The 18870-nt window shown below is 45.2% G+C and overlaps 1 protein-coding gene across 4 annotated transcripts in view; it reads left to right on the forward strand.

The window, feature by feature from the left end:
- The window catches only part of XPO7 (exportin 7), a 1985528-nt gene that overhangs the window by 263110 nt on the left and 1703548 nt on the right, over positions 1-18870 (forward strand). For all 4 annotated transcript variants that reach the window (XM_069617724.1, XM_069617725.1, XM_069617726.1 and 1 more), the window contains one exon: positions 4963-5129. In XM_069617724.1, coding sequence (XP_069473825.1) covers positions 4963-5129 — 167 coding nt within the window. The remainder of the gene's footprint in view (positions 1-4962; positions 5130-18870) is intronic.

Below are 18870 nucleotides of genomic sequence, written 5' to 3' on the forward strand. Positions count from 1 at the left end.
TGTGGAGAAGCCTGCCAAAAGTGGAACAAAGGGCTCGACTTGGGTTGGAGTCACAGAAGAGAACACAAACGCTATTTTAGAACTGAGTTTTGGCAAAAAATACCAAACAGAGAATTAATAATTAAATAAACCGGCGGTATGTTCGAGGCTATCGTAATTAAATAAATAAAGATAGTAGCCTCGAACAATGGGAAAATCCCATAGAGAAATATTCGCGGTTGAATATAAAAAGTAGTATCCACTGCCACCAGCCAAAACTCGATCAGGGGGGACGGAGACGTGCCCCCTCGACAAACAGACCCCTGGGCAATCGAATTGCCCTGGCCAGTATGTCCACAATATGATGGTTTGTACTGGTTCTGTTCAGAATTCAAGACTAGTAAAGTCAATGGTGACTTTACATGCCCTGGGAGACAGTAGTCAGTCCCAGGGTATGGAGTCTATACTGGGGGGTCACTATGACACCCCTGTGTTACTGCACTCAGGGTGCTGTGTAACACACATCACAAAAACACATGAAGCCCTATGGAGTAAAAGACCCCATAGCCCATTAAACACATCTAGAGTCAAAGGAACACTTTCAAATCATGTCCAAGAGTGAGGGTAAAAGAGTCTCACTCTTGGCAGGAGAAAGAAATAAACCCCAAAAATTTTCCCTAACAAGCAAAGAGCGTGTTAAGAAACGTTCTGCCTTGAAACAAGAGCAGGCAGATTGTGCAAGTAGTCCCACCCCAGGAATCAGTTATGCCAAGTGAAAACAAAAATGTGTTACATGCAAAACATGTTTTGGAGTTCATTTGTTAGGACACAGTTCTTTGGTAATCAGGCAATTAATCTTGGCCATTAGCACATCTCTACCACAATTTAATGACATTTGTCTTTGATTGGCTAATAAATGCAGTTTTTCCTGGTAGCTTGTGAGCATGTTGCAAATTAATGACAGTGCGACTTTCTTTTGTTTATGCACGATTAGAAAGTTTTTCCAAAGAGGCTATAACTTGGATCGAGTTCTTCTTAAGTGACAGGACTATGAGGGTGTTCTATACAGTAGCAGCAGCAGTCCCGATCCCTATCTCCTGCGGCGTGCCACAGGGTTCCTGTGTCTCCCCCTCCCTATACAATATATTTAATAAGCCCCTTTTAGATGATCTGGACCGTCTGGGTATCACCTACACGAACTATGCGGATAATGCACAGAGTCTCCTCCCACTTTCTGGGGATTACAACAAGTATTTGGCCCTGGTAAATAGTGTATCTCATCGTCCAGGCATGGATGGCAACCCACGGTCTATGCCTGACTGATGATAAAACAGAGCTTATTATCCTGGGCACCCACTCTAACCTACAGAAACTAGGTCCTGACTACTCCTCATTTGTCATCGACAGTAACTGGATTAAGGTGGCTAAGGAGGTAAAGATACTCGGCTTCTACCTGGACGCCACCCTCTTTCTCTAAACAGGTGAAATCTATGGCTTCAGCTACAGCCTATACCTGCAAGCTCATTAGAACAGGCAAACCCTTTCTCTCAGAAGGCAACTGCATCATCCTGGCTAGAGCCCTTATTTTATCCCGGCTTGATTACTGCAATGCTTTATACATCAGTGCCAATAAATCCACCATCCACAGGATTCAAATCCTTTAAAACAATGCTCTGAGAGCAGCTCTTGGCATATCTAAAAGATCCCACAAATCCATGATAAGGCCCAAAACAACTGGCTCTCCACCCAAAATATAATTAATCTAAAAATTGCATCCCTCACTCACAAAGCTTTGAATAATGCAGCCCCTAGCTATCTCACGGACAGAATCCAGCGGAGAACCTCATCTAGACCGTCGATCAATCAATACTAATAGTCTCATCATACCTAGATTTAAGCTGCCCAAGGCTGGGGGAGGCAGCTTCCAAGTCAGAGCGGCACAATTCTGGAACTCCTTACCACATTCCTTAAGAGTAGAGCAACCCTTCCCTAAATTTAGACTCAATCTCATAAACTGGCTGAAAGCCATGGATACTTAGTCTCTTATAAGCGGATATCACCAGGCTGAAGATACTGCACTGGTATCTAACTTCTAGCCTCCAGCCACCTAATCCATGTTGCCTATATGTATCCTTTATGTCCTTCATTGCTATGTATATATTCCTTATCATATAGTACCTTATCACTGCCTGTATATATATATTGTGTCTTTTTACTTTGTAACCTAAGCCTTGCATATTCTGTACTGCTGCGCCCTGATACCCCCGGGTCTGGTGCGCATTATAAATGAATAAAACAAACAAGCAACTACAATAATCATGAGGATACTGCTTACAGCATATATTCAAGTAAAGTATTGCATATCCATGTACGCATCTTGGGACGTACCATGTTGAATTCTTGGTATATCTATGCTCCGGAAGAGTTGCCATGTACTCGGTCGTTGAGACTTCAAATACTTATGGGAAGTTTGTGCTTTATGTTCTGCCTACTGATGAAGTAGGCTCCGGTTCTCCATCATGGGGTCTTGCATGTATTCACATGCTCATGAATATTCCTCATCGGGCTGGGAATCCTCTGTAATATTCAAGCAGTTTTCCTTTAAAGCTAAAACTTTGGGTCATACTGCCCCAGCCAATGACTGTGATCCTCCTAAACTCCACCACTGGGGGCCATCTTTAGATTTCTACCACACGTTTTCGTGGTAGTAGTCCTTGTGTTTTGCTTCTCAAAATATCCTATTTTTGTGAGAAATCATCACATTTTTTCTTCATCTTCAGTCCCGTTATGACTACCGGCAGTGGGGATCCATTGCTGGATCACTGGACTGCAGACACCACGAGAAAAAGCCTCTTCAAGGCCTGTCCACATTGCGGCCTGATAAACATCTTTAGAAGATCGCCATCTCAAGTGCATCTACAGCTTACATCACAACCACGATGCAGACGGATGTTCCACCGGTCAGGCCTTCTCCTTCAAGACTCGGAAGGAACAACCGTTAGAATTTTAGTGGCATGTATTGAAGAAGGGAAGGCCTCTCATTCGGCATCCGTGCTCAGTCATGCCTCTTCCAGGGTTGGCAGGCCCAAAGAGCGTGCTCCCTCTGACGAGAAGAGTTTGAGATCCTTTGATGACGCATCCCAGGGGAAGATACCAAGCAAGGCTAAGTTGTCTCATGCTCGAACTTTTTCGTCGAAGGTCACCGCGGCTGAGGAGCCCAGGTCTGAGAGACACCGGTCATAGTCACCCTTCCGTTCGACGGGTAGTCTACTGTCTAGCGACCAAGTTGAGTCTGTGAGGAAATCGCTGATGCCAGCTGCGAAGCATAAGACCTCATCCACACGGACCCTGTCAAGGGACCAGTCTGCGGCTTTGCCGTCGACAACCTCTGTTAGGCGAGTTTTCCTAAAGTCCACCTGAGGTTAGACTTCACGAAACTATCCCTTGGCATACAGGTCCCGCTCTCTTAGTAGAAGTCTGTACTACTCAAGGAACTTTGGTAGAGTGGCAGAGCAGTCAGGCTTATCATAGGAGGAAGATGTGAGCTGTAAGTAAGTACACTGAACCCAGGAAATGCAATAGTCCAAAGAAACATGTTATATTAAAATATACACATTTATTATATTTGCACATGGAAAATAGATAAAGACTTAGATCACTTAACCAATACAAATAGGAATTCTTAATACTTTTAAAAGGCCATTCTTCAATGGTACTTGCTTGCGGCACAATTGTTAGAGTTTGTCACTAATGACAGTTCTACCGTATTATCGGTACTACCGTGCACTCGCGTATAGACAAAGATATTCTGCAATTGTATTTAGTTAGCTAAACCACATAAGAAAAAGTATTTTAGGAAGGAAAAAGGTTGGTTAGTCGCACAGTAGCAGAGCTTAACGTTCTAGAGACACTTTTCGGGAAAAACAACGCTTTAAAAAAAAGTCCAATCCCTAACTATACGAAAAAGACGGTGTGGTGCCAGTCACAAGACTTTTTCACTGTGCATAACCATGCCACAGCTTATTACTTACCTGCTCTCGCTTGCCAAATCTGGCCTTGCCCATGCTTCTATCAAGGTATACGCGGGCTCCAGGCAGGCTCTCCCTGTGGTCGCACAGGCTCTGTAAGGAGTTCCTCAAGGGCGTCCTCAGAACATTCCCTCTGGTGAAGGCTCCTACCTCTACTTGGGAACTAAATGTGGTACTGTCGAAACTGATGAGGTCTCTGTTTGAACCTATGCAACAGGGCTCATGGAAGTTTGTCGTGGAAGACTGCATTCCTAGTGGCCTGCACCTCGGCCAGGCGGGTTGAGGAAATACTGTCTCCCTCCTGTAAGCCTCCATATTTGTTTTTCCATTCAGCAAGGGCGGTTCTGCAAACTCGTCCTTTCTTCATTCCAGGGAAGAGTCCTGGGTCGGTCAATCAGTGCTTTGCAAACCTGTTTGAATGAGAGGCATCTGTTCCAGGGGTAAGTGTATTGCTTCTGTGAGCTTTGCCACCTCCGATGGTTGTGTATATGTACTGCTGTGTAATCGTATTCATGAGCATGTACATATGACCCATGCTGGAGAAGGAACAAGTTACTTAACTGTAACTCCTGTTCTCCAGCATGGGTCTTACATGCAAACTCTCCTTCCGTCCCCTCTCTGGCTCTTCTTGGTTCATACTGCCACTTTACGTGCACAACGAAATCTGAAACTGGCAACCAGGGCTGGAGCTTAGGAGGGACAAATGCCATGTGTTGTGGCAGAATGACCCACAGGCGCAGCAATTAGCTATAGAAGCAACTAGCAGTTTTAATTTTAAAGCAAAACTGCTTTAATATTACAGAGGATTACCCAGCCTGACCACAGGGAATATTCACGAGCATGTTGAACCATGTCAGACCCATGCTGGAGAACAGGAGTTACAGGTAAGTAACTTGTTCCTTGTCTCCTGTGGCAATCAAATGCTGAGTAACTGCCAATGCATTGTGTCTTGCAGGGAACTATGTACTGAACTACCTGGTTACTCGCCCAAAGCTAGCGGCTTTCGTCACGCAAGCTCTTATCCAGCTGTATGCTCGCATTACAAAGCTGGGCTGGTTTGACTGTCAGAAGGAGGAGTACATGTTCAGGAACGTCATTGTTGATGTAACCAGGTTTTTGCAGGTAAGTGCATTTGCTTCATCTGTGTGTTTGAGAAGGTGGTCCATCGCTATCATAATTGGCAGAGTTATTTTTCTTATTCAAAGTTAGATGAAACTCGTTTAAACCTTTTTGTTGATTTGAGGCACTGTACAAACCGGTCCTCGCTACATTATCATGATATCAATCTACTGTGTAATGTTTTCTCCAATATTTGAATGCTGAAATATTTACTTTGCTATGAACTGTTGCTGATTTGTTAATTCGTGTTGTTGGCCAACCAGTGTACACATGTGACTTGCTGGGTTTGCCTTGCTATTACTTAGTATAATATAATTTGATGTACCGAGGATATGGCAGAATTGATTTGTAAATTTTGCAGTAGGAAAAAGAAATTTATGCCACACATTTGAGCATTTTGTGGACACTGAATTCAAATAAACAAAAATGCCATTATCTTATGGTTTTGGTCATTTGTATAGAGCATAACATCTTCCATTTTCATGGCCTGCAGGTTCTTAGGAAATTGCAATCTATGTAGTGTTTTGAGTAGGATCTTAGGAGTAAATGGGAGTGCAAGGTAGATGTTGCTGCAATTTTGATGTGTGCACATATGGGAGAAGCAGACGCTATTTGCAGGTGTACATCTACGTATTTTTGGAGGGCAGGTTTACAGTATGGTCTGGTATGTATGTGTGCGTGCCTTGGGGTTGGTATGTTTCGTATCAAGTATGAGTTTGTATGGGGACCCAGCCGGCTGCATACATTCATTTACTTAGTAGTTGTGGTCAAGGGTTATTGGCATGTCATGTTTCAGTGGTGTGCAGGAATGTAATGCTGATTCGGGTGGGAGGTTGCAATTTATTTATTGTGCATTTGTAAGGCGATGCCAGGGGGCCCTGCCATGGTTGGTCACTAAACCGCTTTAAAATCCCGCCAGACCTGGTGGTCGAGTATATTATTTGATCTACTTCACCTAAGAGCAATGAACTTGCCCCATGAACTTGATGATAAAATATAACTTTATTGAAAAAACATGGTATCGCATGAAGAAACATTACCAGCAATGTGTATGCACCTTTTCAATATTCTCTTCCTCCTGAATACATTGGAACACAATTCCTTGTAAATAATAGCAGGGAGTGCAAAATCCAAAACAAGTGAAGTACCATTAGGTGAAGCTAAAATGAAGGTTATAATACATTGGTTGGAGGCTAAGAGTGTGCAATAGCCTGTAGGCTCGAGTTATCTTAAGAGCAAGTCTAAAAGTTAGGATTTGAGTTAGGTTTAGGATAAACAATAGACAATCAGCCGACAGCCAGGATAGGACAAGAATGTGGGTTCGTTTTTTGACTTCTTAAAATGAGCACTAAATAGTGCAGGATATTATCAGAAAGAGTATGGTGGCTGCAAACTGATGCAGAATTACATACATTTGAGTAACAGTGCATGTGTTTATTTGATGAGTCAATCCTTTGTACCCCACAGGGCAGCCACTCATTAAATATGCGTGTCTTATTGCACAAAAGTGGTAGTAGGGGCATGAGAGCGCTGCAGGCCGCACTCAATATACGCTCATGACAATGGGGAGCAGGTCTATTCATAAATATAAATGTCCCGGGAGCCATGCATCTCCAAGCTAACTGTACTTGAAATTCAGCAATTTACATATCTAATGAGGCTCAACTTTGGGTAACTCGTGTGCTCCCTCTGCAGTGTAGGTGCTGGGTACGCATTGAAAGCAACAATAAGGAATAGTACAGGCATTGGGCTCCAATGCAACTTTTCCTCCTCACCAAACCTTCACTTCTGATCTGTCCTGTATGTACGAAAGAGATCCCACATGTCCGAAGTCTGTGTTGCTGTTCGATCAGCCTTACCACTTCCTGACATTTCTTGCATGCTCTCCATGGTGTAGTACTTCCAATGGGAGCTTAAGTAATCTTTATTCTGAGTCCTCGCTCCCCACAACGAACATTTAATGGTTGCTTCAGTGATTACTGCTGAAGCCATTGACGTTGGTGCCTAAGGAGTTGAGATTGTCACTCACAGCTACAATTGACACAATTGAGATTGGGACAGCTGTCTGGCTTCCAAGGTAAGAGACTGCATGTTTCTGGCCCCTAAGATAGAATTTGGCATTTGTTGCGCTGTTTGCAATTAAAAAGTGCTCCTGCGCACATGGTTTTCCCTGCCCTTCCCCTGATTCAGAGCCCGGCACTGGTCCCTCCTTCCTCCCGCCCCCTCCCCTGATTGGTCCTCCCTTACTTTAATACTACCTCCCAGGGCAGCCGTCTGCCCGTGCAGCCCAGCGACTAAGGGCCCAAGGCAAAGGGTGGCTCCTGTAGCAGCAGCTCCAGACAGTGTCTGCAGGTGTAAACAGGGGAGGCCAGGGGCCAGCCACTAACGCATACCAAACCCTAACCGCTACCTCCCCTACTCCAGTGGTACCCTTCCACCTAGCCAGCCCTCCACCCTATGTCCAAGAGTAACCTACAGAGCCCACAACTACAGCCAACTAGCAGTGGATGCAAAGTCACCCCACCAAACCAGCAGTTGCAAAAGGCCACAGCACCTTGATAAAATTCATGACGAATGGGCTGCCGTCAACCAGCATCAATGGATAAGGTAGGAACAATTTACTATCTACAACATATACAGACACCGTTGTACGAAACCTCCTGTACCAAACTGCATTGTGTGGCTTAGGCCTCTCCCACTACACAGGACCCTCTAAGTGTGCCACCCTCTGTTTTGAAACTGCATTCTGAAACTGCATTTGGAACTGCATTCTGAAACGTAGGCCTCTCTCCCACTATACAGGGGAGTATTTGAGTATTTGAAACTGCATTTGGAACTGCATTCTGAAATGTAGGCCTCTGTCCCACTATAAAGGACTCTCAGATCTCAGTGTGTTCTGGTACCAAACTGCATTGTGTATCTTGGGGCTCTCCCTTTATACAGGCCCCTTCTGGGTGTGCTCCCCTGTATCTGAAACTGCATTGAAATTGTATTTGAAACTGCATTCTGAAACTTGGGTCTCTTTCCCCCTGTGCAGGACTCTCAGACCTCGGTGTGCCCTCCTGTACCATACTGCATTGTAGGGCTTGGGCATCTTTCCCACTGTGCAAGACTCTCATACCTCAGTGTGTCCTCCTGTACCATACTTCATTGTGAGACTTGGGCCTCTTTCCCACTATACAGGACCCGTCTAGGTGTACCTGAAACCACATTTGAAACTTTATTTATAACTTGGGCCTCTCTCCCGCTATACAGGACTCTATCAGTGTGTTCCCCTGTACTGAACGGCATTGTGAAGCCTAGGCCTCTCTCCCACCATACAGTACCCCATTTAGGTGTGTCCCTGTACCTAATTATACTGTAAAGCTAAGGGCTCTATCCCACTGTACAAGTCTCTCAATCGCAGTGTGTTCTCCTGTACCAAACTACATAACAAACTCTGGGCCCTTCTTCAGATACACAGGACCCTCGAAATCTTAGCGTGTTCTCCTGTTCTAAACTGCACAGTGAAACCTATGCCCCTCAACCTCAATACAGGATTCTCAAGTCTGGGTGTCCCCTCTCGCACCATGCTGCATTATAGAACCTAGGCCTCCCCCACCACGCAGAACTCCCATCTGGGTGCGTTCTCCTGTACCAAAGTATACCTAGGTGTACTCCCCTGTGCCTGAACTGCATTGTGAAACCTGAAACACTTCGTCTCTGTACACGAGAGTGAACTCTTCGGTGTCCCCACCCCTAGATTAAACTGTTAAACCTGCTACACTGTGAGACTGAAGCCTCTGCCGCTACCTGGGTGTTCCAGTCTAGTTGCACAATTGCTGTCTAGGTGTTCAATTTCTGCCAAGCACCTGACAGCCTCTCCCACTGTCAAGGCGTTCCAGTCTAGGAGTACAACTGCTGTCTAGGTGTTCAATTGCTGCCTGATACTCTGAGAAGCCTGGCCCTTCCTCTCGATATCTAGTAGTCTTAAAACTTGGTGTTAATTAACACCTACCTCTCCCATACTAAACCTCCCCTGTCACCAGGTACCCCTAACCTGATACTTGATCATTGCCTGCCTTCTGCTAGGCCTAAAACCCTCTCCCGATAGCTAGGTGTCCCAATCTTGACCACTGCCTGCCTTTGCGGAACCTGGACCCACCCACTGCTGTCCAAGGATCAGAAATCAAGCTGTTCAATCATTACTTGGCTCCCGCCAGAACCTACACTCCTTCGGACATCTGATATCCTACACCCAAGAGTATAACTCATTGTAAACCACCTGCAAAACCTAGGCTCTCCACCTCTTGCTTCCCACCCATCTGGATATTATCAGCACCTGAATTGAATCCTAAGAACCCGTCACCCCTGAACACCCAGTAACTAAAGCCAGTAACTTTTACCATAATCCCCACCCTAATTTAACGTTCCCATAGCCCATAACCAGCCGCGCCACCCTCCCACGTACAATACTTCCCAGGACAGCCCTGCCGTTGTAAGAGGAACACCCCTATACAACCGACTGAATGAAGACACACCCTTGAAAAACTTCCAGACACAACAGTTTAAGAGGATTAAAATCAACACTAGCTTGGCACAAGGAACAATTGGACAATTACCCCTATAAACCCAACTCCCAGACCAACTCGTTTCCATTCCCCCCCCTCCTCAAGGACGCAAAATGCCCCGTAGCAGAATTGGACGCTGACAAAGAGAAATGGAACACGGTACAAATGATATGCATGCACTAGATCAACTGCCCCCAGCAGAAGACGCCTTCACTACAGAACATAACCTGCCAAACAATACAATCGACAGAACAAATATCGTAAGAGAAAAATCCTTATACCTTACACCGTACCTCGCACCATCATCCAAAGAACCTTGATACTTCAATAACACCGACATTTCTAGACGGATAACAAAAAACAAACTAACAACGGAACAAAAGAAGAATGGACCCAAGAAGAGAATGGGTTCACGCCAACCCCCATACTCCCTACATCACAAGAACAGAAGGACACTATTGATACCCACATCAAATGACAAGAGATGACGAAGCAATAGAAGTCAGCAACCCAATTATCAATCTCAGAGACCAATTCAACGACGAAGCCGCCTTCACAGAACTTCAACCAATCGGAGTCAACATAAAAAGCACCCCAACTGAACACTCACAAATCGTAACCGGGAGCAACAAATAAACCAAATCACATCAAAAAGATCCACTGCAATCTAATTAACACAAGATCAATTTCCAAACATGCCACTGAAATCTACAACCTCCTAAGTGACGGAGGCATCGACCTGCTTTTCGTAACCGAAACATGGCTAGATGACATCTACAAGATCACTCTCAATAACTGCCTGCCCAATACCTTCAAGTGCATCCAAGAAAACAGGAAAACCAAAAGAGGTGGTGGACTGGCAATCCTCCACAAGGAACACTTGGTAATCAAAGCGAAAGACCCATTAATAAATGCAAATCCTTAATCATATGTTTATCAACAAATCCCAGAACAAACCTTAAATTCAAACTGCTACACAGACCACCAACGTATGATGCGGCCTTCGTATACACCTTCATAGAAGCAATCACCAACCTAGCTATCGAGCATAACCACCTCATTATCCTCGGAAACTTCAACATCTGGTTCGATGAAGAAACCACAACCGCACAAAATCTCTTACCAGCCAACTAACACTGATACATCAGCTGGTCAAAGGAGCAACCAACATGGCAGGACATACACTGGACGCAATCTTCGCAAACAGAAAACTAATGATCACAGTGCCACTGATTCAGATCCTCTGGAGCGACCACCTCATCATCCCCTTCGTAATCACACTGCCCTCCCCAATAACCAAGAAACAGGAAAAGCTACCGATCATCATGAAAAGAAACTGGAGAACCATAAAAAAAACTTCAACTTAACAGAGCTACTGGAGATCACCAAACCACAAGAAACAACTACGGATGAAGCTGACCTAGTTACTAAAATAGATATACTTCACAACTGGATCACCACAACAATTGACGAGATCACCAAAGAAAAACCTTTCAACCCATTCCGCAAAAGAGCAATGGCAAAATGGTTCACCCCACTACTAGGCGCTGTGAAAAGGAAGAAACAAAAACTAGAACTAGAATGGAGGATCAATAAGGACTGCAGAAAATTAAAATTCAAACTTCAACAACATACCGTTCATACAAAAAGGAAATATCACGACAACAGAATCCTCAAAACACCCCAAACAAACTATTTAAAATCATAAACGAAATAAAAGAAACACCCGGCTGCAACAACGCTTCAATACCATCGTGTGCAGTGACCTTGCAGACCATTTAAAAAATAAAATCATGAGCATACAAAACAGACCATGCAACCACAACACTGAAGACACCCACCGATGCAAGGAACACCGGAACAAACTCTGAGTAAATCAAAGTAACAAATCGGGCTCTCTGTGGATCCCTGGCCCTCTGACATCTACAAATCAATCCTCTCACAAGGAACACCAATGGAATAGTACAGGAATGTCCTCAACCAATCGATTGCAACAGGGAGAGTGCCACAATCCTTCAAATCCGCATACATCAAACCTGTCCTCAAGGATACAGCAGGAAACGTAGATGACCTCTCCAATTACAGACCCATCTCCAACATCCCCTACCCCGCTAAACTCCTGGAAACACACATATATAGAACAACCCAAGAATTCATAGAAGAACACCACCTATTAAACCAGGCACAATTAGGCTTCAGACTGATGAGAGGAACAGAAACAGCACTTATCTCAATCTGGGATGATCTAAAAGCAAACACAGACTCAAACAGCACCGCTCTGATACTTTTAGACCTCTCCACGGCTTTGGACACAGTTAACCACAACATCCTGATCATGAGACTGGAAGAATTCGGAATCACTGACGGCGCCTTACTATGGATCAAATCATTCCTAACAAACAGAACAGAAACAATATGGATGAAACCTTTCAAATCAAGCCCAAGAGAATAGTCATGCAGGGTCCCACAAGGATCATCCTTCTCGCCACTACTATTCAACATGTACCTGCCCAACTAATTAAAATCATTGAAAAACATGGTCTCACTTGTTACAACAATGCTGATGACACACATAGTCTATAAAATACAAGACTCACAAGAAGAACACTCAAACACTAGAGAACTGCCTTTGTGAAATATACAACTGGATGAACTTAAACTACCTCAAACTTAACCCAGGCAAAACGGAAACAATGATTGTCACAAAAAATGGAGAAGACAACCTCTACATCCCATGGCCAACAGAAACTTGGTGAAACCCCAGCCCCATCATTGATTGTTTAAAAAAAAAAACTGGGAGTCCTGCTGGACTACAAACTCACTCTACAGCCACAAGTAAACGCCCTAATCAAGAAATGCTTCTTTCTCCTGTAAGCGGCTAAAAGGATCCTACCATTCCTCTTATTCACCAACAAAACAACTACCATCATCGCTCTCATGTCCAGATTAGACTATGCCAATAGCTCATATCTAGGCATGGCTGAACGACTCCTAAATAAACTCCAACCCATACAAAATGCGGTGGCCAGACTGCTTCTTAAACTGCCTCGAACCGAAGACCTTGCACCAGCGCTGAAAAAGCTACACTGTCTACCCATCAAACAGCGGATCAAGTTCAAATCAATATGCATAATGCACAGAGCAATTCACGACTAAGGCGCAGAGTTCCTTAGAAGAATAAACGTTCATGACAGTACAAGGCCACTCGGATGCAGGAGCGACATCCGTTTGGAACCCAAATCATAATTCAAAGAAAACTCGGAGGATCCTCCTTTCTCTCACCTCGCACCAAAAACCTGGAAAGAACTACCAAAGAACATACGGACCACAAGAGATCACCTACAATTCAGGAAGCTCCTAAAATCCTGCCGCTTCAACCCATAACCAGAAAAATGCCCAAGGGGCATACACAGCAGAACTAGGCTGAGAGGAACCTATCCCCTATTCCCTAAGCCTTGACCCTTCATAGAAGTAAGGATAGAGTGATCTACAACATATTGAAGATAGACCACCTAGAATCATACCAAAGAACATCCTCCGGTCAATCGGGTAGAAAGGCAAGGTATGACCTAGCATTTACACCCTAGCCCACATTCTACTCGCAGGCAGCAATGGACCACAGACAGTAAAAAGATAGGAAGGAGCGGGGAATGATAATATAACACCACTACCTAAGTAGGGATATTGCCCGCCGACCCGGGTGTACTAAGCTCAATAACTTAGCTGGGGACCAGCCTCGCCATTGGCCTGGAAACTAGACAGTCGGGAAAGAAAGAGAAAGAATATACGACAACCGGATACACAAACAAAACTACAAGGATTAAGAAACCTATAACCCTCTAACCAAAACCTAAAATGTCTGCAACTCGCACAAAAACCGACACAACCACCTCTCTCGCAGCAAACTGCATGCACTTCACCACACCGCGACAACAAACAAGCAACGCATAGATCGCAACAACAGCACACAAGGACTTGCTTCAATCCTATGTTCACACCCAAGCTCAGCACACAGTGAAAACCAAACTGAAGCTGCCAACAGGACACCACCTCTCACTTTCCTACGCCCTCTTCACCCATTAATCCAACCCCACGTCTTTTTTTACAGATCCGCCTGAGCACCTGAAGACCACCTCTGGTGGTGACGGTGCGCTATATAAATCCCTTTAACATTAACTCTTTGCCTCACTCAGGCTCTGCCGGGTGCTCCCAACACTGTTGCTGGAGGCTGTGTCCAGCAAGTATTTCCCTTCCATGCACACATCAGCCGCATCGCCCAGGCTCCATCTTGTAAAAACAAAGGGGTGATAGCTGGAAGTTTTGGAATTATTCTTAAACCTCTGACAATTGCTCTGGGCAACCCTTCAGACCATCGTTCTTTGCCTTCCAAGCCATTACAGAAAGGGGCAAGACCATATGCAAATCGGGATTGTTCCTACCCCTAAAAGGGGTAGTCCAGCCGGAACTGCTAGGTCACATCCCTTCTGCATGAGACCCCAAGCATCCTCTGACATGTTATGCCAAATCACTTTCAAAAGTGAGTGACAACCCCCCTCCCCAACCCCTCACCCTTTATTTTACTCTTTTTATGGGTGTCATTTTTCGGACTCTCCGTAGTTTGTTTTTGAATCTATACTTTTCTACAACATTTTGGGAATCAACATTTTATTATTGCAGCACTCCGCACTTTCTGTGCAGTGTTGCTGGGTTGCCCCTTGGGCTTCCCTTTTTGTTTTCTCTTGCAGAACACATATTCTCAAGCTTGGAGGGGGATTTCTATCCCCTTTTACATTTTATATTTTGACCAGCACACCCCACCTTATGTAGAGTGATGGGGAGATGCATGGTGTCCCCTTTATCACTTCTCCTGTAACATTTCTCTTACAGTGACAAGCAGACTTTTATTGCTGGTGGCAGTGGACATACTTTACTTATTTTTGTGTGATTTTTACTCGCAGGCTGTCAGATCAGCTTCTGTAATGCACAGAAGGGCCACCATTCTGCTAGAATTGTGGCTTCTTTCTTTTTTTGACCTTTTATGCATGCTTGTCTTTCTTGGTCCTTCTGCCGTCCTGAGTCGGGGAGGTCCTGTTTGTACTTTTGTCTTCGGCGGGAACCCTTTGTGTAGTACACTGTGGCTCAAGTGTCTCTGTGAAGGCAGGAAGTGAGGGAGGAGTCCGAATCTCAGCTCACCTTTGTCTTCTGGTGTGCCTGAGAGAATCCAGTCCCCACTGCGGGGGTTGACTGTCCAGCCACCGGCCCCTTTATGTAAACTGCAAAGAGAGTTTGCAGAGGTTGTGTGTGTTGTTTCCTGTATACCTGGCCTGGATCTTGGAGCTGAAGATAAATCGACCACTGCAACTGAAGATCCGATGAAGAGGAGAAGACTGCTGTAGCTGCTTTCAGTGACCGGAGAGGCCTGCTGTGTAACGGCTGCCTGTGCTTACCCATCTGTCTTGAGACAAGCTGCTTTTTGAGCCATCCCACAACGAGCTGTGGCCTTCCTGGGCTGCAAATCACCAATACCCTGGGACCTCGAGCCTGAGTGCTGTGCAACGTCTCCCGAAGAACGAATATTGCTGAAACTTTGGTGGACTCCTGCTGGACTTCCAGAGTCACAATTCCACTCCTATAAGTCCCCTCACCAGACAGCTGGACCGAGATAGCGAGGCAGGTCTGATTGACGACCGTCCATCATCTGGTACCTTGAAAAGGGCATCAAAATCTTTTCTGTTGACTGCTGCTGCTAGCTCCCATTCAGTGTCCGTTCTTCCACAACACGAACAAGAATCCAGAGTCCGCGTCCTGTGCTGCTGCATCGTGAAGGTGTCCGTCCACAAGCTCTTCTTTACTGCTGACATAATCTGTGGCTGAGGGTAATCCTTTCCTAAAGTCTTGTCGCCCCTCTGTGGCGAAAGTGGTGATTTATGTGTTAGGAAGTTCGCCCATACCGTTCGCTAGGGAGCCTTCTACAAAGTCCCTGAACACTTTCTACTAACTCTAAAGTCTGTACTTACTTGTCGGAAGAGAAATCTTCTGTAACTCTCCCTTTCCTGAATCTGAACCCTATCCTGACCTGACTACTGTTGGCCACTGCACCACCAGTGTCCCTCTTCTTCCTCTGAGATCACACATGCCTTACAATAGGGAAGGACTGCTAAAGTATAAGGCTTCTCACTGGAACGCATAAATCTTGTTGCAAATTCCATACTCGCTAAGGTGTTAGTGCTGTAACTGTGTCTCTGAAATAGTGTTGCAAAGTTCTTACTTAGCTATGAATTGCTTACTGCCATTCTGAAAAGTATAACAAGTTAATTACTTTTGAATTGTGTTTCACTATTCTAGAAAGTAACCGAGTTGGTATTACTTTATTATTCCTGAAACTGAATAAGTGTAAACGTTTACCAATAAGGTTTTACTCAACTTGAATAGCATACTACAGGAGCTGGCAGGCCACACTAAGGCTTCTGTCTGGGCATGTCCAGGCCGTGGAAGGGCTCAGAAGGCCCCCTGCCCACATCACCTGCTGCCTTCACCCTCTCCACCATCATGGAACTGTTCACCAGCCTGCAGCCATCTACCCCACAATCCTGTTCCCCATCTGCAGCTTTTTTCGTTCCAGACTACCTGTGAGTTATGCCCTGAACTACCCAATGCTTATCCACTTGCTCACAATTCTGTACCTAGCACAGCCTTAAGCCAACCTCTGGCTTTTGCCTATGCCTCACTCCCCACCTTTCCCTTTACTGCATTGTGTGCCTTTCTGAACATTTCAAATCTAGGTGTGTTTTTCCATCACCAACCCCCCATTATGCATTGCATTGTGTGCCTTTCTGAATATTTTGAATTTAGTTGTGTTTTTCCATCTTCGCACCCCCATTTTGCATTGCATTGTGTGCCTTTCTGAATATTTCTAATCTAGGTGTGTTGTTTCTCAAAGTCTACACTTCTGTGCTCAAGTGTTCCCACTGTATCTGTTTGCTCTCCATCGGCTGCTAGGTCGCCTGGTGGAGTTTCTGCCCTTGCAGTGCAGCCTCTTGCTCTATCCTCCAACCTGTATCTCTCTGCCACTCACCATCTGCCCTATCTATTCTAACGGCTATGCTATCACCCTTCTCTCACAAAGTCTGGAAGGAAAAGGTTTTGCCCATCACTGACACCTATGTCGGTGCAACTTCCAAACACATTGTCACTGATATCCTCTTTTTTGTCCCCTCTGTCACCTTATCTCTACTCTCTCTCTTGTTGCATCCTCTCCCATTAATGGTGGCACTAGATGTGAAGTACTCTTGGCAGGCTTCTCATCATCCAGATGTATCATTGTCCATCGCACTGGCACACTCGTGGCCCAGGGTCTTCAACACAACCACCTCCTCTTTGACCGCCTGCCATCGCTCATCAACTTCCTTCCTGTGCCTGATACTCCTCCTTCCTCTCTCTGTCCCTCTTCCGTTTGGGGTGCCACGCCGCTGTACCCCCCTTCCGGAAAACGTTTAAAGGCAGAAAGCTGCTCACCTGGCTATGCTAAATTCACACTCTGCTCACATCTGCCTCCTCCTTGAAGTCCTGGACCGCGACATCCTCGCCCTCCCCGAGACCTGGTTCAAGGCCAGCTCAGTCACTGCTTTTGACTCCCTTCTGCTTGACGGCTACAAGATCATCTCTAAGCCATGCCCCAACTGAGATGGCGGTGGGGTTGCCCTGATCTTCTCTAAGTGCGTCCCTTCTTCCCTTATACCCAATCAGCCATACTCTTCTTTCGAGAGCCTGGTCTGGAAGCTGGTCATCTCTCCTCCTTGACCATTCCCACTATCTATCAGCCACCTGGCTCCATGACACTGTTACTCTCAGAATGGGTGGATTTCTCCTCTCCTGTCATCTACCTCTAATCTCCTTGTACTTGGTTATTTCAACATCCATCTTGACTCAATCACGGGTACCACTCTCTTCTGTGACCTTTGCACTCATTCTCCCTCTCCATTCTCCCATCTGGTCCTACCATTTGGCTGGACACACACTCGATGCCTTCATCCACACTGATCTCCTGCCCCCCCCCTTTCCTGGTCAGAACACTTCCTCCTATCCTCTCACCAGGGCCTCTCGGCCTCTTGACCTCCCCTCACCCAGCTCTGCCAACTTTGTTCTCGGGCATCGCCCGATGACACAAGTGTCAGCTGCTGCCTTTGCATCTACCTTTATCCTCCCCTTCTCCTCCCACTGCAGACTCTACCTCTGCTCTTAGCAACCTCCACCTTGCTGTCACCAACACTTGATATCCTTGCCCAAATCATGAGTATTCGCCTGAAACATGCCACCAAGCGGAACACTTGGTACAACTCTGATCTTGAAGCCTTGAAGCGCAAGTGCAGAGCTGCGGAACGGAAGTGGCAGACCTCAAACTCATCCTTTGAAATCCTCAACAGACAGGCTTGTTTGTCAATCAGGCGACACACACCTTGGTCTCAGCCTAGGATGTAGGGCTCAATTGATATGCCTTTCTCTTTTTTTTATGCAAATTCATTTTGAGATGGTACACAACTCGTATCACACCCTCTTTTTCAAATACCCCGGGTCACAATGGACCATGAACCAGGCCGGTTGGTGATAATGCAATATTTATTTATTTTTAAAATCAAATGAAATCAGACAATTTTAATATGGGACAGCAATCACCAATGGGGTCATAATTACAGTAGAAATGTAAGCAATAGACTTAATTAATCTTCTCCTAGAACATATACACTGCACAATTGAATAGGAGCACTTTTTGATTTTGGGAAAGATAGCACCCAATTTAAGGTTTCCCCCTGCAATGTTCCCTCAACCCACAAATATCACAATCTGACCTTCCCTCACAGAATAAGATGCAACAAATTGACTTTAAACCCTTAGCAAAGGCCTAAAATAACACTCGAATTTTGCAAATAATTAATCTGTGGTTAAATTATATATATGTTTTCTCACAATAGCAGGTATGGTATATCACTGGCAATCACAAGGCAATGGATCAGCAAAAGGCCTACAATTCGAAAATGAGTGGAAAGTTTGGAACATGCTGCAGCCAAATGACACGTTGGAAAACTTGCAATGTTCTCAATTCCCGCTTTAAATTACCCAAATGGTTTTTAATAAAAGCGGGTGAAATACTCTGATTTGGAGTGCTGTTCTTGGGCTGGGGAATAGATACATATCAC

This window comes from Ambystoma mexicanum, chromosome 10 (genome assembly GCF_040938575.1).
Source record: "Ambystoma mexicanum isolate Mex_15411 chromosome 10, UKY_AmexF1_1, whole genome shotgun sequence".
Lineage (NCBI taxonomy): Eukaryota > Metazoa > Chordata > Amphibia > Caudata > Ambystomatidae > Ambystoma > Ambystoma mexicanum.